General features: G+C 47.4%; 1 protein-coding gene across 6 annotated transcripts in view; it reads right to left on the minus strand.

Annotated features, from left to right (window-relative positions):
* The window catches only part of jmjd1cb (jumonji domain containing 1Cb), a 99,095-nt gene that overhangs the window by 6,992 nt on the left and 66,359 nt on the right, over positions 1-25,744 (minus strand). For 3 of the 6 annotated variants that reach the window (XM_080788812.1, XM_080788811.1, XM_080788815.1), the window contains 15 exons: positions 23,130-23,305; positions 20,668-20,833; positions 17,473-20,350; positions 11,678-11,879; positions 9,281-9,495; positions 8,324-8,476; positions 7,970-8,059; positions 7,477-7,601; positions 6,694-7,099; positions 5,546-5,766; positions 3,739-4,128; positions 3,377-3,545; positions 3,154-3,244; positions 2,843-2,973; positions 2,261-2,383 (listed from right to left, as the gene is read on the minus strand). In XM_080788812.1, the coding sequence (XP_080644938.1) occupies positions 2,261-2,383; positions 2,843-2,973; positions 3,154-3,244; positions 3,377-3,545; positions 3,739-4,128; positions 5,546-5,766; positions 6,694-7,099; positions 7,477-7,601; positions 7,970-8,059; positions 8,324-8,476; positions 9,281-9,495; positions 11,678-11,879; positions 17,473-20,350; positions 20,668-20,833; positions 23,130-23,305 (5,536 nt within the window). The remainder of the gene's footprint in view (positions 1-2,260; positions 2,384-2,842; positions 2,974-3,153; positions 3,245-3,376; positions 3,546-3,738; positions 4,129-5,545; positions 5,767-6,693; positions 7,100-7,476; positions 7,602-7,969; positions 8,060-8,323; positions 8,477-9,280; positions 9,496-11,677; positions 11,880-17,472; positions 20,351-20,667; positions 20,834-23,129; positions 23,306-25,744) is intronic. The other 3 variants (XM_080788816.1, XM_080788813.1, XM_080788814.1) reach the window with 2 other exon arrangements.

Raw genomic sequence — 25,744 nt, forward strand, 5'->3', positions numbered from 1 at the left:
GAAGGAAGGAGAGAAAGGGTGGGTATGAGTGATAAAGGTGAAAAGAAGAAAACATAGATAGAGTGAAAGGGTGAGAGTGCTATATACACTATAGTACACAGCATAAGAAGTCTGTGTGTGTGTGTGTGTGTGTGTGTGTGTGTGTGTGTGTGTGTGTGTGTGTGTGTGTGTGTGTGTGTGTGTGTGTGTGTGTGTGTGCGTGTACGGTAGAGGCATCAGTCAAAACCCAGATAGGGTTGCATAAAGACCCGTCCCCGCCTGCCTCTTTGCTCCGTGGTTACCAGGCAGTCCAGACTGTCCTCCGCGGTGGAAAGTCTGGTGACACTGACTGACACGAAGTTACTACGAGTCTGGTGACACTGACTGACACGAAGTTACTACGAGTCTGGTGACACTGACTGACACGAAGTTACTACGAGTCTGGTGACACTGACTGACACGAAGTTACTACGAGTCTGGTGACACTGACTGACACGAAGTTACTACGAGTCTGGTGACACTGACTGACACGAAGTTACTACGAGTCTGGTGACACTGACTGACACGAAGTTACTACGAGTCTGGTGACACTGACTGACTTTTAGAGTCCCAGAGTTTTGACACGGCCGTGGACAGCCGTGTGCACACAGTACAGCCAGGCAGGGGCGGGTCTTTCTACGCAACCCTATCAGGGTTTTGAATGACGCGGTAGAGAGAGGGGTAAAAATCCATGACAGAAGCAACAACAGAGCCCTATACATGCTGTATAGGACTGAAACAACATCTGGTCTATACTACTCTGTCCAGCATGCACACACACAGGCACACGCACACGCACACACACCCACACCCCACTGAAAACCCAACAGGTTCCTAACAGTTCAACCGTTCTATTCAACCCACAGTAGTTTAGCTGAGCATGCTAGCAATTGCATGCTCCATTTACAATGTCAGCAGCCTTACTGCATGCTTTTTTCTTTTTCAAAGTTCTATAACTTCCATATGCATAACCCCCCGGTATAACAGCAGAAGTGACTATACTCAATTTACTGTGTGCAACAGAGAGGGTTTAAGAGTAACTCAAGTAAATTCACTTTGAAAACACATGGGTTCATTTTCGAAGCAAAGCATACTGTATGCATGCCACGTTACCAGAAAGCCACTCTAAAAATGTCTATTTTGGTCTGTGAAGTATCCTGCCCACATACTGTACAGTGGTTCTGTAGGTGGATAATACACAATGATATCCTCAGTATTCATTGAACTACATGAACACTGTGGGTTTGACTGTGCACAAGGAACAACTGTGACCAGCCCGGGGTTAGCTTTATGTAACTTTAAGTGCCGTAGATGATTTCCTAAAAAGCTCACGTCACCAACTTATAACATTATTTTCTTCTTTTTTCTTTACAACCCTTATGTATCTCCTGAGAGAAAGCTGAACATCGTGTGTGTGTGTGTGTGTGTGTGTGTGTGTGTGTGTGTGTGTGTGTGTGTGTGTGTGTGTGTGTGTGTGTGTGTGTGTGTGTGCGTGCGTGCGCACCCTTATCTCCTTAACAATGCTGTAAGTGACATCTTTAGTATGAGAATGCCACAAAGATCAGCTTGTGTAACTCTCGTGGCTCAAGTCACCTTCAGGCGGCACGCCTCTGACGGTGAAACCAAAATCTGACTGGTTTTCCAATCGTACTGTGACATATACTGTACATATATACTATTCAAGGTTCAAGGTTGTACTTTATTGTTACTTTACTGTTACATCTTGTGCATATATACGTATATATCAGCTAAAGCACCTTTAAATCCTTCTGTTCCTTGTGCACCAGAGGAAAATATTAGACAAAGGATTCTCTCTCTCTCCCCCACTGCTTCCATCGCTGTCTGTTCTTACTAGCCTGGGCTGAGATCCAATTGCGTTTTGCCACTCAGCCGTACCTCAAGATGCCAAGAGATGATGTCACACATCCTCCTCTCAATCTTCCTCCCCCTTCATCCATCCATCCATCTATCTATCCATCCATTACTTCCTCCCATCTGCCTCTTCCCACTTACCCGCTACACCGTCTGCCTCCCTGAAAGCAAAAACGCCCACGCACACGCACGCACACACACGCACACACACGCACTCGCGTACACACACACACACACACACGCGCACACGCACACGCACACGCACACGCACACACGCACACGCACAGCCAGAGATTTTTGACACCTCACCCCCACCATCCTTCTAGCTGGATTTGAATAGGATTTGAGCGTAACTCCGGTGAAGTCTTACCAGTCTTGGAGAGAACACCGTTGCCTTTGGCCACGCCGACGTACACCAGGACCGAGACGATGTCCGACACCTCCACATGGAGGTTGGCCGTCCCGAAGTCCTGGTCCTGAGATGCTGCTACGCCTGCAGCAGTGGACGGGATCATGTCAATACATTAGTCCAAACATAATACATAATCCATTAAAGAAACAAAATAATTCATTTTTGGGGGGTAAACGTTGTTGACATTTCCCTATTTTTGGCTCAAAACGAAGCCAAAATAGCAAACCGACAAGCTCACGACTTGTCACAATGAGAGCCAATTTTTGTGTGACACTGTTGTATAATGTAGTATAAAATAAGTGGTAAGCCAGAGTAATTGATTTATTCGAAGAAAGTTATCAATAGAATAATGGCAAAGAAAACAAATGGATAGTTGCAGCCCTATTATTAAAACGCTCCGTCCAACAACGTACTGTGGCAGGGCTTTTCTGAAGCCTTACCGTAGGCACAGCAGTCTTTTCTGAAGCCTTACCGTAGGCACAGCAGAGTCTTTTCTGAAGCCTTACCGTAGGCACAGCAGAGTCTTTTCTGAAGCCTTACCGTAGGCACAGCAGAGCCTTGGTCCGAGGTCCGGCCTGACAAAGAAAGAGGGCAGGTGGGAGGCCAGGTTGAGGTTCCCCTCCGGGTCCGAGTACTCTGGGAGAGGCAGGTTCCTCATCAGGTCATCGTATCTGTGGAAGGAAGGACATCAGAGAGCTCAGGACAAAACGCTGAATAGACCACCATTACAATGAAAAGGGCTTCAGAACAGATAAGATCCAGCAGTACAGTGCTGACTGGCAATTATTAGCGTGCACGTGTGCACGTGTGTATGTTATTATTATTATTATTATGTGTGTGCATGTTCACACCTAGAGGGCATGAGGGCCATGAACTCCTCTCCTGAAGGCCAGTCTTTCAGCCTGTACACCATAGGCTCTCCATCCTTAGACTTGGGCCGCTCTGAAAATGAAAAAGGAACAATCACAATTTAAACTACATTCACCATCAATAACATCATCAGTATCAAAACCAGTCAATAATATAATATAATTTTGGAACTGGAACTGAACAGCAGTGTATGGATGGACTCACTGGTGATGTCCTCGAAGCCGTCCCAGAACTCCTTGATTCCCGAGTTGGAGACCAGCTGCTCCTTGCAGTTGAGGAGGTCTCCTTGGTGGTCCGCAAACTCCTGGTTGAAAGACTCTGCTTTCCACAGGCCGGGGTTCAAGCGCTTGTGCACCCCAGACACCAACACAGGCTGCATACAGGGGGGGGGGATTGATTCGATTTGATGTTAGTTTTAGTTTAAAACAATGTGATGTTAGTCACAATGCAGTTATCGTGTAAAAAGGTTTTTATTTGGATTTCAGTGAACTCAATTGTATTTGGTGGTAGCTTCTGTTAGCTATAATAACCCTGTGTGTGAGGTATTGATCCCATGCTGTACGTACCTGTCCTTGTCTCCAACACTCTCGGAACAGCTTCCAGTTGTTGCGGTTGCGGTGGTCTTTCAGCCACAGCAGCCTCTTCTCGTACAGCCAACAGTGGGGGATGTCCGGATACTGGTTGGTGGAATCGTCGGGCGCCGTCGGTGCGGAGGTGACCGGCGTGGCTTTCTTCCGGTCCGGCTTGGCGTCTTCGGCGAGGACGGCGGCGATGTTGTTGTTGGTACTGCCGCTGTTGTTGTTGTTGATGTTGTTGGTGGTGATGGGTGGGAGGGGCTCGTGTTTGATGGACAGCTTAGCGGAGGCGTTCTGGCGACTGGCGGGGATCTTGTTCTCCACCACCGAGGCGATGATGTCGTCCAGGATGTTGGGCATGCTCCGCCCACCTTTACCAATCTGAGGAAATGGAGATGAGAGAGAGAACCAGAGTGGAAATAAGGGTACTTTATTCATTTTGTATTTATTAATTTATTTGCCTTAACTGTTGCATAAGGTACTGTGTCAGCTACTGATACATGATATAAATGAAGTGTATATAATAGGCACATACTGTATACATTGTACATACACTGATCTATCTATTTCATTATCTTATTAGTATTAGACTACTGACTTTCTTTTGATCTTGTTTCTCTCTCTCTCTCTCTCTCTCTCTCTCTCTCTCTCTCTCTCTCTTTCATTACTATTATTATTATTATTATTATGACCTATGCTGCTACATACAAGACATCATCATCATACTATAATTCAGCGAATGTCTGAATGTCTGTCTGAATGTCTGAATGAATGTCACTGACAGAGCGTTATCTCATCATTGGCTGCACCAATCACTCCCACTTTTCACACAGGCACATTTGACACATTAATGATTAACACATTTAGTACCGGAACTGCATCAAAATAAAGGCGCTGCTTGCGCCGGAGTAATCGCCAGAGTAGTGATCGCTTCCATTTTGAAAGCCATGAACCGGAAATACTTTCTTAAAAAAGTTGACTGACAAAGTGCCATCACAATCTCCGATCATCTTAATATATTTATATACGCTACAAAAAGAGTTCATATTTTGCGGGAGAGACGGATGAGTAGCAGAAACGCAGCGCCAGCATATCGATCCATTCATCACCACGGAGAGCGCCCTGGATGAGGAGATACGAGTCATTCTTTCCGCCGCGCTAACATGGGAGTCAATGACAAGCTAATAGTTTCACAGAGCGTTAGCATACGGCAAGCGAAAAGCGAAATGCCAAAAAAAAAAGAAGTAATTATTCTGAATATTATTATCTCGCCCCGCGTCGTTTGGACGTCGCTAGGACGTCCACAGACGTCTAAGGCACCTCTCGGTTCCAATCCTTATGACGTTTCAGGACGTGTTATGTACAAAATGTGTTAATAACTAATTTATTAGTGGATTAAAACAGCCGTTTACAGCCGTTTACAGCCGTGGTCTCCGTCTGTGGTCTATCTCCGACCGAGCCACACTATTAGCACACATCTCTCCATGCCAAAAAAAATCTGCACGCTCCCAGAATCCAGCTAGGCTACTTTTTACAGACGCAACTGTCATATTTACTGTACAAATATTGTTTTTACATCACCACACGATGGGCAATGCGCCCGGGCGCAGTACCCCCCACGGCCACAAGATGGGGGCAAATATCTCACAACGGGTAAGGGCTAGTAACAATAAAGCACAACCTTGAAACTGGAGGAATGAAGTTACACAACGTACCGGTACAATAACCGCGAGAGCTCGAAAGACAATGAACATGCCCGATAGTGCATGCATGTGTGTGTGTGTGTGTGCGCATGTACCTGTGAAGCAGTGGAGTACACCGGGGCGAAGGCTATCCCGGCGTCCGTAGACCCCAGCCTCAGCTTCCCAGCCGTGGTGGTGAGCAGGTCCCGCAGCGTGGAGCCCTGCTCTGTACTGTTGGACACCAACGAAGACGTCTTGCACTGCTGGAGGACCTCCAAGCTGACCACCGCCTTCTCCTCCTTCACTGCTTTACACAGCACCACAGACTCCTTGTTTTCTGTTGGAGGGGAGGGGAGGGGAGGGGAGGAGAGGAGAGGAGAGGAGAGGAGAGGAGAGGAGAGGAGAGGAGAGGAGAGGAGAGGAGAGGAGAGGAGAGGAGAGGAGAGGAGAGGAGAGGAGAGGAGAGGAGAGGAGAGGAGAGGAGAGGAGAGGAGAGGAGAGGAGAGGAGAGGAGAGGAGAGGAGAGGAGAGGAGAGGAGAGGAGAGGAGAGGAGAGGAGAGGAGAGGAGAGGAGAGGAGAGGAGAGGAGAGGAGAGGAGAGGAGAGGAAACTGAGTTGAGTGAGGCTGTTAACTCAAAATAATTGCTCCAGGCATGGTTGTTACAGACAGACGGTTTGTGACTTTGTTTAATGCCGCGTTCATCTTGGATGTGACATTAAAGTCCCTCAGGGATCTTGGAGATTTCGAACAGACACACAAGGAGAAAAACAGTCTCTCTCGCTCCCTCTGCGTCTCATACCCACACAATCCTCCCTCAAGGACAGAGATTAACAGCAACCACCTGCCAAAGAACATGAAACTTTTGGCAGCAGATAATAAATTGTGGTTTTTGTTTGTTTGCGAAATTCACAGTTCAGTGCGATGCGGTGCAGACCTGTTCAGTTCAGTGCGATGCGGTGCAGACCTGTTCAGTTGGATTTGCAATACAGCAATATGATGACACTTTCTGGGCCCATTATTCTGGAGTGGCTTCTTAAGAGCAGCATACATAACCCAAAATAGCAGTGCCTTATATAATGTAACATAAAACAAAAAACGATAACATATAGACAGACAGTATGGTTGACAAGCGTGGTTTCATATCTGTGGCTACAGACTGTTAATTGCTGCAGGGATTTCTTTCGCCCAGTTTCAGTCAAATGGGAAACGCTACCAAATGTTCCACTGAATCATTCCATGCGTGTAGCTTTTTCCTCCCCTCACCTTTCTTCTCCTCCCGTGACTTCTGCTCAGCCAGGTCGGCCAGAAAGTGCAGCGGCGACTGTGACTCGGGCGGAGTGACAGGGGCGCTGCCCGCATCGCTGCCAGGGCTACTGCCTCCCCCGCCACCCAGCCCGACGCCTCCTCCGTTGGTCTCCGCCGTGGTCTTGGAGTTCTGCTGCTGGGAGCCCGGCTCAGCCTTGAGCAGGGACAGCTTGTTGCTGTGGTTCTGCTGCTGGGAGCCCGGCTCAGCCTTGACCAGGGACAGCTTGTTGCTGTGGTTCTGCTGCTGGGAGCCTGGCTCAGCCTTCACCAGGGACAGCTTGTTGCTGTGGTTCTGCTGCTGGGAGCCTGGCTCAGCCTTGACCAGGGACAGCTTGTTGCTGTGGTTCAGAACGTTCTGCAGGACCTGACGGACAGAAGGACACAGAGAGAGTTGGTTAGCCCGTTCTGGGCTTTTGGTGTTTAAACCCATTTAGGCCTGACCTCAACATTTTAAAAACAATCTTCATACAGTACATACAACCCAATACAATAAACAAACATGGAATCCATCCAATGTTGTCACATTACTCTTAAAGAAGAGATAATCTCTTCTGTAAGAGTGATGTGACAACACTGCAGTGGCCCACTGTCCCTCTGTCCCCTGCACGAAATCTCTTCACCGAAAGAACCAAAAAAGTTGTTCGCTTGTAGATTTGCAATGTTTGCCAAAGGTTCCCCATTATGTATGAAATGTCCAGAACGGGGAGGCTGTGGTTCATGTGGTGGAGGATGCTTCAGTACCTGTGACACTCCGTTGGTGGCTGGCAGCTTGTTGAGGACGTTGTGTTTACTGGTGCAGGGGCAGTGGGCTTTGATGTTGTACTTCTCTCTCAGAGAGTGCATGGAACTCACCAAGTCTGCCAGCACTGGAAGAGCAACACAAAAAGAACCTCTCAATGTCATACCAGGCAGCCGGGGTGCAAAAAGCTTCATCGATGCTCCATCACACCGTGGTGGAGCATCGTGGGATTAAACCATTTTAAATTAACATTAACATTTGCTGCAACTTTCTTTTTTTTTAATATATTAGAAGTATGTACTTGATACATCACGAAACCCATTATTTGACAAAAGAAACATTCTATTTGAATCAATTTGATAAATTTTCTTTCCATTAACCGATCATCTTATGAAGCATTGTTGGCTTCAGGTTTTGGCTTACAGTTACTGTATTACTGAAAGAGAGAGAGAGAGAGAGAGAGAGAGTAGAGAGGAAAGGTGAAAGAATGCCTACCAGTGCCAGGTATGATCTGTGTGGGCATCAGATGCTTGTGGTCGTGAGGCTGGCCTTTAACACACTTCAGCCAACCGTACAGCTCTTTGTCTGCAAATACACAGACACAGACAATGGTAAAGGTCACTGCTAGAGACACACACCGGTAGAACTGTACACACAGACACACAGGCACGTACACACACAGGCGCGCACGCACACACACACACACACACACACACACACACACACACACACACACACACACACACACACACACACACACACACACACACACACACACACACACACACACGCACACACAGCACCTGTCTCCTCCACAGACACAGACAGTACAGGGAAAGACTGCTGTACCTTTGGAGCTCTTCCTCTCCTTGGCCTTGTAGCAGTCGAGGCAGACGACGAAGCCACATTTCTGACACACCCAGTGAATGTTGAACAGCGTGGCCTCGCATGCGTCACACATCTCCCTCACGCCGCGCACGGCACGCTTCCACGCTATCTTGGCTGCACAGAACACACACAAACACAACCGCGTCAAACACAATCGTCGTACACTGAATAGCATGACTAGCTGATCCACGAGCTCACGGATCTGTTATTTGTGTTATTTGTTTGTCACATTTGGGAAATGAAAAGCAAAGCTTTTGCACACCTACAAACGACAGGTGCGTAGGAGAGGGTACGGTGCCCCAAAATTGAACAAGGAAAACAACCGCACACTGTCTTCAAATGCAGTGACCACCATTTATTAGGGAAATAGCAACGTTTCATCAGGCTATCTTTAACAGATGTTTGATAAAGATAGCCTGATGAAGGCCGCATAGGCCGAAACGTTGCTATTTCCCTAATAAATGGTGGTCACTGCATTTGAAGACAGTGTGCGGTTGTTTTCCTTGTTTGTCACATTTGGGAAAAAATAACCTGGGGAAAAAGGAAGAAACAAAGAAAATAAAATGGACTTGCCCATAATGACACGCCCAAAATAGGGTCGCCAGGGTGAATTGGTGAGCTATTTAATGTTATCTATGAATGCATATATCTCTGAGTGTACTGTACAGCAATCCATCTATCTCATCTGTCTACTGTATATCTATAGAACAAACATGTATATAATATCGTCTTTGTCGAGTGGACACATTGTGTTTCAAAAATAACAAAAGTAGCAGATCTACAAGCTCAGATTTGCTACATTTGATACTTTTGTGTGACGCTGTAGTATGATCAAGTAGGGCACTTTACTAAATACAGCACCCGATATATGATATACGATGTTTCCATAATCCAGATTTGCGTTGTGTTTGTATTTACCGTCCTTCTTGACCCAGGTTGCCGCTGTGTTCTCGGTGAGCACCATCTGACAGAACTTGTCTCCTATGAAGCTGAGGATGTAGTTGGCCGTGGCGCGGTCCAGCTGGCTCTCCTCCAGAGCCCCGGGAGCCCACACGGACAGGGCCTCGTCGTCAAACTGCTCCGGGGAGGAGAAGCCGTCCATGCGGATCACACCGTTCTTGCTGTAGGAGAGCCTGGATGGGGTCAGTCAGATAAAGGAGGAGAGATGAGACCTTTCTCGTGGGCCCGAAAGCAGAGCTGGCTCAATTTTGTTAAACGTCCACCGTTACAACAAAGCGAGAGCTTGTATCACACATAGACAATTTATATTTTCTGCTAATATTGTCCCATATTTCAAAATATATGAAAATGGACAGAAAGTGATTTCATGTATTTTCATTTTTCAATCAATCTTGATAAAAGTTGAAACTTTGATGTGAGATATTTTCCTTTTGTTATTGTTTTGTTTTTGAAAAGCTCTGTCTAATTTGTATAATTTATTCTACAAAAATCTTGACCAAAACAGCTATTTTATTTTGTCAATCTATACATAAACTACACAGAGATTGATATGAAACGTGGTTCTTGCTTTCCTGTGCGGATGGTTAAGCGGAGCTAGTTTTCTGTTCTCTTCTAAATGGCTAGTTGGGCCGGTATAGGCCAGTGCAAACGGCCATTGAGTTTTGAGGTCACATATCAGACTACTGTGAAACAAAGCCGTCTGTCTATGTTCAGTACAGTATGTACGCTATGAGAGAGAGAAACGCCAGGACATTGGCGGATGGGACAAAAGTGAAGACTCTCTGCTAAACGGGGAGTGAGAGCGAGACATTGTGTGCCATTGTTTCCTGGATGTACTTAAATGACCCAGTCATGTCAGGTGAGCGATTATGAAATACGAGTGTTACGCCGAGAGGGCTCAGAGTCCCATATTAATCTGCTCTGACGGACAGCCTCTACTGTACGCAGAGAGACAGAGAGAGAGAGAGAGAGAGAAAGAGAGAGAGAGAGAGGTGCGGGTGGGGCCATGCGGGTGACAACAACCGGAGTTAGACATGAATAGGTGGCGAGACAACCAAAGAATGAGAGTGGGAATGAGGAAAAAGAGAGAGGCGGAGTGAGTGCAAGAGAGCGAGGAGGGAGACAAAAGGAGAAGAGCAGAGAGAGAGAAAAACACAGAGAGAGAGAGAGAGAGAGAGAGAGAGAGAGAGAGAGAGAGAGAGAGAGAGAGAGAGATCTCACTCTGAGGCAAAGATTATAGAGCAGAAAATCCTCTTTGGCAGATTTACCACCGCTAGACCTCAGACTGCTGCTGGATTATCTAACACGCGCGTGTGTGTGTGTGTGTGTGTTTGTGACTTTGCGTGCGTGCACGTGTGTGTGTGAGAGCAAGCAAAACATGGCCAGATACTTCTTTCTCATCAATGCATATTTCATGATCTAGCCTATATACTGCAGCAGAGGACAGAGTTTCTTTGGGGAGAACACATCCCATAAATCAAAGAAGAGGAGAGGAGGAATGAGAGGATGGCAGAGGGAGAGGGAGAGAGAGTGATCTTTCCATCTGTGCTATCCTGCTAGAATAGAAACGTTCAGGAAAGTAGGACATAAAATAGAAAGCAAACAGACAAGATGGAGGTTGGAGAACATACTGTACTGTAGGTTCAAGGAGAAAATGTAACTATCCTCTGACAACTTTGGTTGGGGTTAGCATGTGGACACTTCCCACTGTATTATGTGATTGGTTTAATTATGTCTACCGTGCTTACAATACCGATGGCAGGCTAAAAGATAGATAGACATTTCAACCTGTGAACTCAACTGTATTCATAGAAACAAAGACAGGGCTAATAATGACTCGAATAAAAGCTTTAGATTCCTGGACTATTGGCAGCATGCAAAAGAACTGTGGCACTGAACGACCCCGGTGGTTTGCAAGATTAGCCGTGGACAGACACAGACACTGACTGTTCTAGAGGCGGCTCGTAGAAGCCATGGCGTAGAAAAATATCGGTAGTTGAATAGTGTTTTTAATTTAAACTTTTTTTTTTAATTCATATACAATATCAGCGAATCAAATAATACAGTAAATCAATTAGTCCCATTAACCACTTACGGCCTGCTTTATACTTGATATTGATTGATATTCTGATTGATATTCTTTGTACAATGGCAAAAATATCTAATCTGCAAGCTCACAACATGTGTGCATGTTCGATGTACTGTGGTAATGGGCACTCAGACAGCCAAATACTTGCATCGTTCAGTCTAGCTTAAATAAAAATCAATATTTCGATAAGAACAATTAACCATTGTGGCGAGAGGATATGAAAAAACAAAAGAGGGCTGGCTGGGGGTGCTGTTGACTGTCTTTACCGTCTGAAGTAGTAGAAGCGACAGAAGACGGGGGAATGGGCCGGCTCCTCTCCCTTCTTGCTGCGGAGCACCCGGCACTCCCTGCACTTCTGCAGGTTGGGCCCGATCTCTGAGCACGAGTCGTCCTGGAGGAAGGACTCGCCCGTCTGCTTCAGCTTCTTCACCTTCCTCCAGTCCTTCAGCACGGAGCGAGGGATGCCGTCTGTTTGGGGGGGAGGAAAGAGAGGGAGAGAGAGAGAGAGAGACAGGGACAGACAGAGAGAGAGAGAGAGAGAGAGAGGGTTAAGAAAGGTGGTGTACCACAGTAAAATCCTCAGTGTTACTTACTTACTTTATTTGTTTATTTTGGACAGGGCAATGCATATTAATGGACGGATATAGCACAGTTGCTCATTTTCATCCGCAGTCCTCACAGGAAACACACAACGGAAAAATAGACAGTCAAACAGTGGAATACATTTACATAACATTACATAGGGAACACAGCATAAAAAAATGAAATGCACGTAAAATAATCATGAATGGTTGCAGCTTTGGTTTTCAAGCAACCATTTTTTCAGATTGTATTTAAAAGAGGGAAATGTAGCACAATCCCTTATACGCAGAGGAAGGCCATTCCATGCTACACAACCCTGTACTGAGAGGACATTTTGGCTGAATGTTGTTTGCCGAGGAGACACTTCGCAGTCTCCTTTTTAATGAATTCACTTATGGGGGCGGGCACAGACCATGTAGGGTCTTGTATATGACCCCAACCTGTTCGAAAATGTTAAAGTTATCAAAGCTAAAGAAATTGTTATAATGTTATAATTGTATAATGTTACAATGATGATTGGGGCTTCCTGTCAAACACTTTGAGTGCACTCTTTTAGAGCTGTTCTATGGGTTTGAGAGTAGTCACACCTGTGCAAGACCAGTTTGTGAAACAGTATTCAATGTGTGATTATAGGATCATACAGTGAAGATACAATCTGGCCGCTCCAACTGTCAGGAATGGTCTAATTTGTTTAAAAATGTGAAGGTTGAATTTAATCGTATTGGTTTATAAATGTAACTAAAATGAATAAAAATAATACATATAACCGTTCTGTATGACAGTGTATGTTTATACAATATGTATCTATCACATCTGCAGTGGTTGGAGGTGGGAAAGTAGAACTGCCCGAAGCTCTCTAAACCCCCAGAATTCAAATCCAGGGCAGGACATAGAAGCTATGGATTGGTGCTTTAGGAGAAGGAGGATGTTACTGTGTGTAGTATGGATTTACTGTCTGGGGTGAACTGTATGTAATCTATTCAAGACACATTCCTGTCGTCTCTACGTTATTTTTTTCATTTCAGTTATAGCGATTTAAGCAATTTCCCTGTTCTTCTTTTTGCTGACACCAGCGCAATTGTTTTCTTCTTCAAATACATCAAAGCAGAGAGGAGAGAACACACAGAGCGAATACCCGCGAGGCATGGTGTGAACTAGACTAGAGTTGTATAGAGCCGCAAGAAGCTCTGAACTCCTGGGTCCTGAGGGGCTCTGGGACCTCCAGGACCCAGGGGGTAGGAAATTAAACCGCTACAGTTGGTTTTCATCCCAAATAACACTCTAATCCCAGGGACTATTTTAGGACGTGGGGGCACCATGGAAATGGACCACTTTCAACCTGATGTCCCTATGGACAAGTCAATAGATGAGTTAATTTTTCTCGTTGCAATGCAACCCGTTGTGAGCTTGTAGACTAGCTACTGTTTTCTATTCCTTGCACAACGAAGTGCATAGTGAGTAAGTGGTTATGCTGGTTGGTAAACAGAAACACACGGGTAGTGGACTGCCTATATGTTCCCACCATGTGTCCATAGTTCACTGCAATCTGTGGTTCATTCCAGACACAACTAAACACTTTGTTGACCCAGACTGGTCTCTTAACCCTAGCATATGGTATAAAACAGGGTATTAGATGACACAAAGAGGCCTATGTATTGTGGCTTTACATCTCAAATATAAGTGTTCCATGTCTGAAACTTAATAGCTAATGGGGGGAGGGGGGGAGTAGATGACAGACAGATGTTTGGCTGTGAATCGCAGTAAAGGTCATACGGTATGTAATACTGTGTGTGTGTGTGTGTGTGTGTGTGTGTGTGTGTGTGTGTGTGTGTACGTGTGTGTTTGCATTAGCACACTACAGTATATGTATCAAAGTGTCGGGCGCTATATGGCCATCGAGCACACAAGTATCTGCCTGTCACTGTACTATACTATAGTACTGCTGCTATCATACGAGAAGCCACAAACACGTGCACACACGCACACGCACACACACACACACACACACACACACACACACACACACACACACACACACAGACAATTTGGCATTAAGCATGACCCTCGGGACTAGACGCTATATTGGGTTACAGAGTCTGTACAGTAATGTACATTATATTCCCTGTACTGTACTGTATATACTGAACAGCATATAGGCCCATAGCTTGTGTACAACTCGTGCAGATTAGAACACCTCAGTGTGCTGTGGGTGTTTCTTTTTCTCACTGTGTGGGGGAACAAAGCACTGGGAAGGACCCTGATGGCACATATGAAGTTCATATGTAAGTATCCTGCCACAGTTGCTTTCAACTCCGTTAATGTGTCTCCCTTTTTCCCTCCCGCGCCCAAACTGGCTCTTTCTGTACGTATGTCATTCTTGTGCACGCATGCGTGCGTGCATGCTCACTCGCACACACACACACAAAGAAAGCACGCCTGTCTATCCCCCAGCTGCAGACCAGATGTCAGTGAGTGCGTGTAACCCAACACTGTGGTGCTGTCATTGAATTCCTGTGCTCTTTAGGAACTCAATAGCAGCAACCAACAGGCACAGGGCCTTCGGCCATGAGAGCAGCTCATATCCAGGGTGTCCGAGAAGTATAAACAGCAGCGAACACAGAGGGGAAAACCACCGGGATGTCATCGGACGGGAAGGAAAGAGGGGAGGGGGGGGGGGAAGAAAGAAAGAAAAGAGAGAGAGAGAGAGAAATGGAGGAGAGAAGAAAGAACACTAGGAAAAGAAACAAACAAGCAAAGGAAGAACAGATTTAATTTCTTGACTCAAAACAGAAATGAATAACGCTGGTAATTGGGATTATTTAATGCGAACCAGCTTGTCGAGAAAAGAGCTGGCATCTCTTAACGGTGAACAGGCATCTACGCACAGCAGCAATATTGAAAAGAAAGTGGGCCAGTTCCTGACTTCCTTCACAGGTTTTACCAATGATACTAACGAAGGCTCTGTTCTATTTGACAGTGGTTCTCAAACTTTTTTCTAAGAGTTAAGGGCAGTCCATACTCTCTCTGACCACCGAACTTTTCGTCGGAAAGATCAGACTTTAATTTCTTCTCCGAAGTAGAGTTCGGAGAGTCACATCATATGGGAGTGCAGCTTTCAGAACAAAAATTCGGAGGAATGCGTTTCAGAAGTTGCGAGTGACGTCATGTTGTAGTTGTACCGGAGCTTTCCGACGAAAAGTTTGATGGTCGTAGATAGTATGGATGCCCTTTAGACCCCCAAAACTCTGAGAGTGTACAAATGGAACCAGGTGGACCCTTACGGGAGGGAGTAAGTAGTACACACCTGTACTGGGCCATTTGGAACACCCTCAAGGGAACATGAGGGTCAGCATGCACAATATCATCACCCTGACTGACTCTGTTTGACCAGAATACTTACTTCATTAGTAGCTATGAAGGAAGTGAGGAAGATCAGTGCTATAACTGTGATACTGTATGTACTGTAGCTACCAATTTACCAGTGTGAGGAGATCCATGTCAGCGTACTGAATTACACATAATATAGCACCGAAGCCATCTCGTAACCCCTCTAGGAATAGTTAACGCAAGCCAGCTTGGGCAGGATCGAGAGGTGAGAGTTGATGTGGCCTGGTGTGGAAAACATGTGCCGCACGCACGCACACACACACACACACACACACACACACACACACACACACACACACACACACACACACACACACACACACACACACACACACACACACACACACACACACACACACACACACACACACACACACACACACACACACACACACACACACACACACACACACACACACACACACACACACACACATCACAGAGCGCTACTGTAGGTTAGTGATTCCCCCCAAAAGAAAATCATCTCAAGGACCCCCAAATTGACCCCCACATCTGAGACGATTTCGTGCTAGAGCCTCAGATTTGTATTGTTAAAGATGTTAAAAAATGTTCAAAATCTTTCAAAAATGGCAGCCCTACAACTAAGCCCACACAACTGTTGTGTTTGTGTTGTGAGCTTGTAGATTAGGGTTAACGTGGTTAAACAGTTTTTGATACTATATTAACTAATTATCCAAAAAACTCTTGGAAACTCCTTAGGACCCCTGGGTCTGTATAAGAACTATAAGTACTGTAGGTTAGAGCAGTGGTTCTTAAAGTGGGGTCTAGGGACCCCCAGGGTCCTTGAGAGGTTTCCAGGGGGTCACTACTGTCAGCTAAATGAATGATAGTTAAGAACCAAGTGATCCCAAATGGAGGGTGATCTACTCCGTACTCCGTAGCCTTATATTAACCAGCTGGGGGTCCCTGAAATATACAAATATTTAAGAATCACTGGGTTGGAGCATGGAGCACACTCCACTCGGGAACATTCTGTCCAGACAATGAGATAAGAGTGTTTCCAAAAAGCTGGAAGCCCAAGGGAGATTAGCAGTCACTCTTTCTTTTTCTTCAAGTGGCGCTCTTCTGAAATCTTCCTTTTGTCCTTATAGGCTGCAGCATGCACTGGCACATTCATTTGATACGAAATGGATTATGCACTCCATCATACCAGATGAATTGAAGTTGCTAGCTAGTGTTTAATGTTTCCTGACTGGTGACCTCTCGTATAAGGTTGCTTACTTCACTCATGCAACTGTAAATTACCAAGCACCTCTGATTTAGCAAGAAAAAACAAAATACAAAACATGCCCACTAAGTCACTAAGCTGTGAAACATCTGACCTTTAGTCTTGCCATTGTCAGACAATCGGAGTTCTCCGTTTAGCGATTATGTCTGGGCCTGCATGGGGACTTCTAAATGCAAGGTAGCTGGTAGAACAGCAACAAGAATAGCCGCTAACAACCACTGCTTTGAAAACTAATCATGCCACTAGTCCAATATGAAGGATCACTCTAAGTCTTTGGTTTGGTTGTTCAATGCAGTTTTTCTCCTACTATCTAATTAATTCCACCCAGGCCTTGTGCGGAGGCTCGTTTCCACTTAAACACGGCCCTATTCTACTTCCCTGACCGGGTTCTGTACGAAAATAGCTGATTATACAAGCTGCACAATGTGGTGCAGACCGCCTACATATTGGGCAAATAAAATGGACTCAAGCGTGCAAAAGCACGAGGCACAAATCCACATAACAATAAAAACCCAACTAGTGAGGGAGACATGAGGACTGCAGTGTGGTGACGTGGTTAGAGACTATTTCTTAACCACTTGAGCCTGATTTATACTTTGTTGTGCAACAGTGTTGTGCAGTGTGTCGCGACTATGAAACATTGAGAGTGATTAAATGCATTTTGCCTATAATGACATGCCCAAAACAGGGAGGGATAAAATGGAAAAAAGTGGAAAGCGTGTAAGACTTCATTATCAAACTATGTCCAGTGTCCTGGACCAGTATGCAGAGAGAAGCCATACAGTATGCCTTGCAAATAAGAGCGTTGTTGATGCTACCTAACAATGTGAACGTGGGACTTACTGCTGCTGGCCAGTTTGAGTTTGGTCTTCTCCCGAGCTGATCTGAAGATGCCGTTGGGCTTCACCTCGTCCTCGTCCTTCTTCTTTGCCATGTCGTTCTGTTTCTTCTTGTACGTGGGCTTGGGCTGCCGCTTGGCGCGACCCTCCATCTTGCTCTCGCTGGTGTCGGAGTCGTCCCCTCCGCTCTCGGAACCCGACTCGTACGTCCGCTTGCTCCCCCGCCTCACCGGGGGCGTCGCCTTCCTCTCCTCCCCTCCGCCTGCTTCGATCTTCTCCTCAGGTTGCTGCCTTTCTTTCTCCCTCTCTCCTGCCTTGTTCAAGCTCTCCCTGTGGCTCTCCATCTCCACGTCGCCAGAGGTGGAGGCCAGATTGACCGAACAGGGTTTGATCATCTCCGACATGGCCACGACGGTGCTCACGGTGCTAATAGTGCTAATAGTGCTAATAGTGCTAGCGACGGGGCCAGGAGCCTTCTCTGGTTTAGCGGCACTGGTATTAGCAACACTGGTAGTAGTTGTTGTAGTAGTAGTTGTGTTCTTATCCTCCTCCGAGTGCCTGGTCAGCCAGGCTTTCTTCAGCTTGTGGTAGTTACTAGGCTGTCCGCTGCCCGCCGAGCCCGGTGTGGAAGGCTGGCCGTTGGGCAGAGGGCTGGACTTGCCTGGGGTGGTGCTACCGCTGGCTGAGCTGCTACTGCCGCTGTCCATAGAGGAGGAGGAGGAGCTGGGTTGGCTGGAAGAGGGCGGAGGGGGGGAACTGTGAAGGGGGGCTTTATCTGCTGAATCCGGGGTCGGAGAGATGACCACAGGCGTGCTGGAGGTAGGGGCATTGGTGGAGCTGTTTCTCGACTGGGCCGCGGCCAACGCGGCTTTGTGCTTCTTAAGGTGAACGAAAGAGGGGGAATAGGCTTGGCTGGAGCTGGAGGAGGCAGAGCTGGGCGTTGGGGTGATGCTAGGGCTGGGGTGTGGGGTGCCTGCCGGACTAGGGGGTGGCAAAGACCCCCCTGGGGATGTGGTACGTGACCCAAACCCCTCCTGGTGCTCTCCAAACCCTGAGTGGATCAACGTCCGGCCGCCAATGTTGGTTTTGTGGGTTGTGATCTCACCCCGGGCTGAAACGGAGTAGACCGATTCACAGCCAATGACCCCACCTTTATTCAGAACGCCAAACCCTGGCGAGGCCAAAACCTCAGTCCTGCACACCGAGTTAGTGTTAATGGCCCCCACGGCTCCTCCCACATTCATGCGTTCATGAGCGGCCCGCATGAACGTCTTTTTATACTGGACGCACATGTCGTCCAGGTTAGTGTTGGGCTGGATGATCCTGCCAGCACCGGGGTTACAGCCAAGCTCCTTAATGCTCTCCCCCAGCCTCGGACACTCTGCCTGGGGCTTGATGGGGTAGAGCCTCCCTTGGGGGAGCTCCTTGTGGAGCATAGCACCGTGCCTATTAGCACCAGCGAGAGAGCTGCCGTCATATTTAATGCACGTCGATGGGCGTACGATGACCGATGCCATGGCCGCATGGGGTTTGCCTCGCATGGTTCCTCCCTTGTCTCCGAGGAACCAACCCCCTCTTTCCTGAATGGCCTCCCCGCCCCTCCAGACCTCCGCTGCTGATGACGTCGTCATCATCATCATGTCGGCACCGGTGCCGGCGTTCGAGGTCACAGCGGTGGCGACCCCATGACCTTTGACCTCCCTGAGCTCGGGCAGCAGCGTAGGCGGCTTCTGCTGCTCGGCCGATGTCTTACTGCCGGCCGCCGGTAGGCTCACTGGCTGGATGGGCGTGAGTGTCGGAGGGGACAGGCGGCCCCCGTAGCCGCCTCGCTCCCTTTCCCTCTCCCTCTCTCGTTCCCTCTCCCTCTCTCGCTCCCGATCGGCGGCCTCTTTGCGCTCCAGTGCGTGCTGCGTGGGCGGGTGGAACACGGGCGCTCGGTGAAGAGATGGCATTCCCCTGAGCTGCTGCTGCTGCTGCTGCTGCTGCTGGTGATGTTGGTGCTGAGGGTGCTGTTGGTGCTGAGGGTGCTGTTGGTGCTGAGGGTGCTGTTGGTGCTGAGGGTGCTGTTGGTGCTGAGGGTGCTGTTGGTGCTGAGGGTGATGGGGGTGCTGTTGGTGCTGAGGGTGATGGGGGTGGTGTTGGTGGTGATGGTGGGGGTGGTGGTTGAGGCCCGAGGAGGAAGAGGAGATGGACGAGGAGGAGGAAGAGGAGGAGGTGGAGGAGGAAGGAGAGATGGCGGGGCTGTTGCGCCGCTCCATCCTCTCCATCCCCACGTGATGGTGTTGTTGTTGTTGTTGTTGTTGTTGATGATGATGATGATGATGCAGATGCGGCTGTTGGCCGAGCGCTACCTGCTGGCTGAGCTGCTCTGTGATCTTCCCCGCCAGACCCTCCCCTCCCTCCGGATGGTGTTTGATTAGCGGTGGCGGCTTGGAGAGGGAGCCTTTGGTGACGTAGCCGCCCAGGTTCAGAGCCCCTTGGCCGGCCGCCGCCGCCGCCACCACCACTCCAGCTCCCGGAGCGCTGGCCGACACTTTCTCATAGTAAGAGTTGAGCTCCTTGGAGGGGTAAAGTCTGGGAGGCTCGTTGACCACGCTGTTGGACAGCGTGGTGAAGTAGTTGCTCTTCTCCGTCTGGATGACGTGCGGGTGGGGGTGGGGGTGGGGGTGCGAGTGGCCGTGGCCAGCTTTGAGGCCGGGAGCCGGGAGGTGGGGAATGCGCTGAGGGAAGGACGGCTCTCTGTCTCTCTCTCTCTCCCTGTCCCGGTCCATCCCGTGGTCGTTGGAGCGGTGGATCTTAGCGGTGAACGGTGCGACCTCGATGCTCTCCTGAAGAATCCTGCGGTTCTCTTCTTTGTATTTGCTGGCTCTCTCGGCTGCATCCTGGGAGGATAAAAAACGTGTTAATGTCTGTGATTTTTAAACAGGATAATGTGTTCTTAGGCTACTATAGAATCTTTCTTTACTACAGTTCTTTATAACAGCATCACAGTCTTATGAAGAGTACCTAGTACATACTTGCTTCATACACTGTCTAGTCAGAACTGTCCAATGACACCAATTCGATTAAATTCGATTCACAAAGCTCAATTTGATTGATCGGTTTTCTTGAGATGTATTACCGTATTACAAATGTTTCTGTTGCTGTTATTGTGCACAGGCGCCTGGGTTCTGGCTGTGTGTGGGTTTTTGTTATGTACCTGTGTCTGTGCCAGACGAGCCTGCTTGCTGTGGGCGTCTAGGTAGAGGCGGTGCAGGTGGGCGTCTTTGCCCGTGGGCGTTCGACTCCTGTCCGTCTGTTCCTGCTTCAACTGGGCCAACGTCAGAGTTCTGATTGGATCCACAAACCCTTTCTTATCCATGTCACTGGGGGGTAGAGAGAGGGACAATTACATTAATTCTATATCATCAGTCAACATCAGATAAATTAGTCGATGACTAATTACTATTTTACTGGAGAGAAAATTGGGTGAGCAGAAGGGAGTGCATTCTTCTGCATTTTTCTCTCTCTACTATCCATTGTATAAATAATTCAACATAATACTGAATGATGTAATGTACAATACATCCATCCAAACAAACAAATGAATGAACGACTAAAGTGAACAAAAGTAGAAATAATATATGAGTCATTGACCTGAGTTCTAGGAGGCTCAAATATGCCAGTAATCTAATAAGCGGCAGACATGTTTAGCTGCATTTCATCATGGGAAACCATGATGACACACACAAACACACACATGAGTACAATATAAAAGAGAAAACAGAGCAATGAGGGCGAGGGATGGGTAAATGAACGACAGGGGGGGTTGTGAAAGAAAGAACGACCGGGATTGAAATGAGAACAAAAGAGAGGAAGAGCGAAGCCTGATTTAGACTTGCTTGCGCATCACGTCTCTGAAAATAGCAGAGCGGCTATTATCGGCAACGAGACACCGGCCCGAAACTAAATATAAATCAAGCTTAACCTTAGCCCTGGGAACATAAGCAGAGCCACGAGACAGAAACCACACTAGACTAAACCAACTATCAAATCTATCATCGGAAACAATCAAACAAAAAACCAGAGCAAATTGGAATGCTATTTGGGCCTAAACCTGAGCACTGTCTGTGACTGATCCAAACACATGGAATCCATGACTATGTACAGACTCAGTGAGCACTGCCTTGCCATGGAGAGAGGCAGACCTGTCTCCCAAGGGAAGACAGACTGTGCACCATCCACCGCACACAAGATGAGGCGGAAACCCAGCTGCACTGTCAAACTACCTGCCAACTGTACCAAGGCATCAGAGAGACACACTTCCCACTGATTTATTACAAACCCCCCCAAAAGAGTTTGAAAACATGACTATTAACATAGAGAAACGTATCCCATAATATCCCATGTGCCATGCTGGGTATATTAGTACAGCAATGTGCAGAGCTGTTGTGACAGGAAAAAAGACAACAACCACACCACTGTAAAGACATCTGTAGTGGTCTCGGTACATACAAACAGATGCAGTTGCAGATCTGTATTCTAGTCCTAGGTTTTTTAATTGTACTGTAGACTTGTTTTTATTTCACACTTGCTTTGGGCAATGTAAATGAAGGTTTTTCCCACGCCAATAAAAGCTCCTCTGAATTAAATTGATTAAGAGACAGCAGCGGTTTTCAAGATATATGGAGAGAACTGAATGTTCTCTGCCCTCTGCAGTGTGTGTGCGTATGTGAATGTGCGCGTGCGTGCGTACGTGCATGTGCGCGTGCGTGAGGGGCTATTCAGCACGGTCTGAATAATAGCCTATGGTTTCATAACGAGGCCAGCAGTAAATGAGGCCTTCTGGGTCTGCAATCATTCAGTGTTATTATTAATATTATCTGTCTGTCTCGCTCTCTGTAGCGCACAGTACTAACAGGGGAAATGGCATGCTTTTCTAATTCTAAAATTATCTCTGTACATCGTTAATTCGGCCCATTGCTCTATCTCTCTGTCTCTCACTATTTTGGAAGATCAACACTTTATCAAGTTTTTAACAGACATAACACTAAGCAAAGGAAAATGCTCTAACGATTTAATGAAGTTGCTCTACTTCGTTAGATTCTTCAATACAACTCATTCACTCTCGTGGGCCTTGAATAGAACCGATTGCTATTCAAATGCCACAAGGACAGACTCTGTCTAGTCTGCTGCATTCACTTCTCTGGCAAAAACAAATTAGGCCTTTGTCTCGCTTTTGCAGGATGGAACCCAAACACCAACTTCCATTCAAATACAAGTAAATGTGTCTGGTAAGGTGTGAGAGGCTTCTGTTGAATTCTAAAGGTCTAACTGATTCATAAAACAAGTAAGACGCGCAAACGCGGGAAGCGAACGCAGCTCGTACATATTTGGGTTTTGGACGTATAGCTGCTTTGGGGACTCCTTATATGGTTATGGCTGAGTCATGGTGACGTAACAGCGGGACACACACACACACAGACAGACAGACATGATCTGCTAGGTCTCATAGTTAGTGCTCACTGCGTTCGCAACAATATATTGTGTACAGCACAACACCGTTAAAAACCCTTCACATGTTGTATACATCTGCAACTCTAGCTGCAAATGGTTGGTGGTTTCTGTAAATGATTGATAGCTAGGAACCAAATGGACACTTAATGAGAACACTTTACTCACTCTTTGTGTAGCTCCAAGGTGTTCTTGGACAGCGGAGGGCTGGCGTGCGTGTTCATCTTGATGGCGGCTCTGTGAGCGTCGGCGCTGGCCGGTCGCACCGGCATGTGACTCAGCAGACCCCCCAGACCGTCCGCAGCACCACCCTGTGTGTGCTGCAGCCACGGACTGGCCGTGTTCTGGACACACACACACACACACACACACACACACACACACACACACACACACACGCAGTCAGTACATTGCTTTTAACCACACAAACCCTAGCGCCTTTATTCTGGGGCGAACATTCGTTGTAATCTGTTGCCAAAGATATTAGTATACAGTGAAAACAAGAGGGGGCCTAGTATGCAGCCCTGGGGGACTCCGGGCAACTAAGTATTCTATTGTAAGAGAAGGCAGAACACATCACACGTACACACACACACACACACGCATGCACGCACGCATGCACGCACACACGCATGCACATGCACATGCACATGCACATGCACACACACACACACACACACACACACACACACACACACACACACACACGCGCATGATCCTCTCTCCCTCTCAGCCTGCCAAATATCTTTCTCCCCTTTTCTCTTCCACAGAAATGTGGAAGAGATGTTTCATCATCCCTCCTTGGTTGTGTTCATTCTCTGTGCCTTCCAAGACAAACAGACAGGCAGCCTCTCTCACACAGACAGACATTACATCGTCTTCTTTACACACTAAACTCATTCCAGGGAAGGAAGCACCGGGAGAAAAGAGGGAAGGAATGGGGCTAATCACAGAAGGGTGGAAAAATAAAGAGAGGGAGAAAGTGAGGGAGAACAGAGAAATAATGCAGAGAAGTAAATTAAATATAGAGAGAGAGACGGATGGAGAGGTAAAAAGGAGAGAGAGAGAAGACAAGGGAGGAATGGAGCGCTAGGTGGCTGTGTGCTCAAACACGAATACACACACACAGTCACACACGCACACGCACACACACACACACACACACACACACACACACACACACACACACACACACACACACACACACACACACACACACACACGGCAGTCCGTGGGGAGAAATGGACTGACTTGTTTATCAAGACACAGTCATCACAGGAAAAAGGTTTTAGACAAGCACAGTGTCTGTCTGTCCTCTACTGACCCTCTCTCTCTGTCTCTCTGTCTCCTCCTCTCGTCTCTCTCCTCAGCTGCCACTAGTGTTTCTGTCACATACTCTGCAGCCAGTCAGTTCCAGTTAGTACCAACTCCAACAGTTATCGTATGAACACATCACTCCATTTAGGGAGGTAAATTGCCATGGGATATCTACTATATAATGCGCCACGTCTCTGCATACGCGTGTGTGTATGACGTGTGTGTACGGTTGTAATGCACGTAACTCGAGAACCGTTTGACCCACCGACTTCACATTCGACACACGCGTTCCACACCACCACAGGGAGTGCAGTGCCAGGTATCGAGTCGGTCGGACCCACGGTACTCCAGAACCACCACAAAAGGCTTTGGTCAGGCTCTGCCAATTGCGGCTCAACCAATCAGGCTCTGCCAGTGGGCCGAATTGATTGTAAAGTACACTTTTCAGTTTGCAGTCTTCACACACACAGGCACATACACAGATCTCCATGTGGGACACCGGCTGACAGTATAAAACGTATAGCATTAGGTTCCCAAGGTGCATCGTTCCCAAGTAGGCCGGTGGCCCACTGCGACGGGCACTTACAGGTCTAGTTTCTAAAATACGGCAACACACGCACACTAGAGAGTGACATTTTGTCGGGATTCCCGTGGGTCACGTGATTCCCGCGGGAATCCTGTGGGATGGGATTAATTTTTTTATTAATCCCGTGATCGGGACGGGACGGGAATGAAAATCAACGGGAGCGTGCAGGAACGGGAATGCCATCTATCTAGAATCATAATGATCATTTTCAGGAAGGAAACAACGCTCGCCGCGGTGCTCAGGCTCACTGCTGGCTGCCTGCTGTAGCCAGGGGGGTGGAGCTGGGTGGACCGCAGTGTTTGTTTACAATAAAGTTTCAATAGTTGTCACTGTACAATACTTTAAAACAGTTGTCATGTTGCACACAATCAATTTGGTCATAGCAGCCGCTGAGCCGCCTGTAGCCTCTCCTCTCCAAGCAGCAGCCCACAGTGCCTGCACCGTGAGACCGCAGCGAGAACGCTATAGCATTGCAAGAAGCTAAGGCTTAGCTGCTAAGCTAACACAACACCAGCCATGGTGGTGGTGATGTTAGCTTAGCGTAGCGTAGCTTGCTGCTGCTTGGCTGTTCAACTTCACTTCATCTCTGCCTATAATTTCTTATTGTTACCCTGACACCGGAGCTGCAAAAACAGACAGATCTACAAGCTCTACAATCTCAACTATCAAACTCCAGCTAGTCCCACTCCAGGCTGCATGAACAGTGCTCGAGCGCTCTGTTTTCTGCCCCCCTCAATGTCGCAATTCACTTCAACTTCAATGGCTCTTCTGCACAGCGCAGCAATAGCGAGTGACAGTGAGACGAGCATGTCGACCGTAGCAATGAATGGAGACCTATTTGGAATGATTAAATCCATTATTGGCCTGGAGAAAGTTACAG

The sequence above is a fragment of the Protomyctophum bolini genome (genome assembly GCF_963924005.1).
Source record: "Protomyctophum bolini genome assembly, chromosome: 18".
Lineage (NCBI taxonomy): Eukaryota > Metazoa > Chordata > Actinopteri > Myctophiformes > Myctophidae > Protomyctophum > Protomyctophum bolini.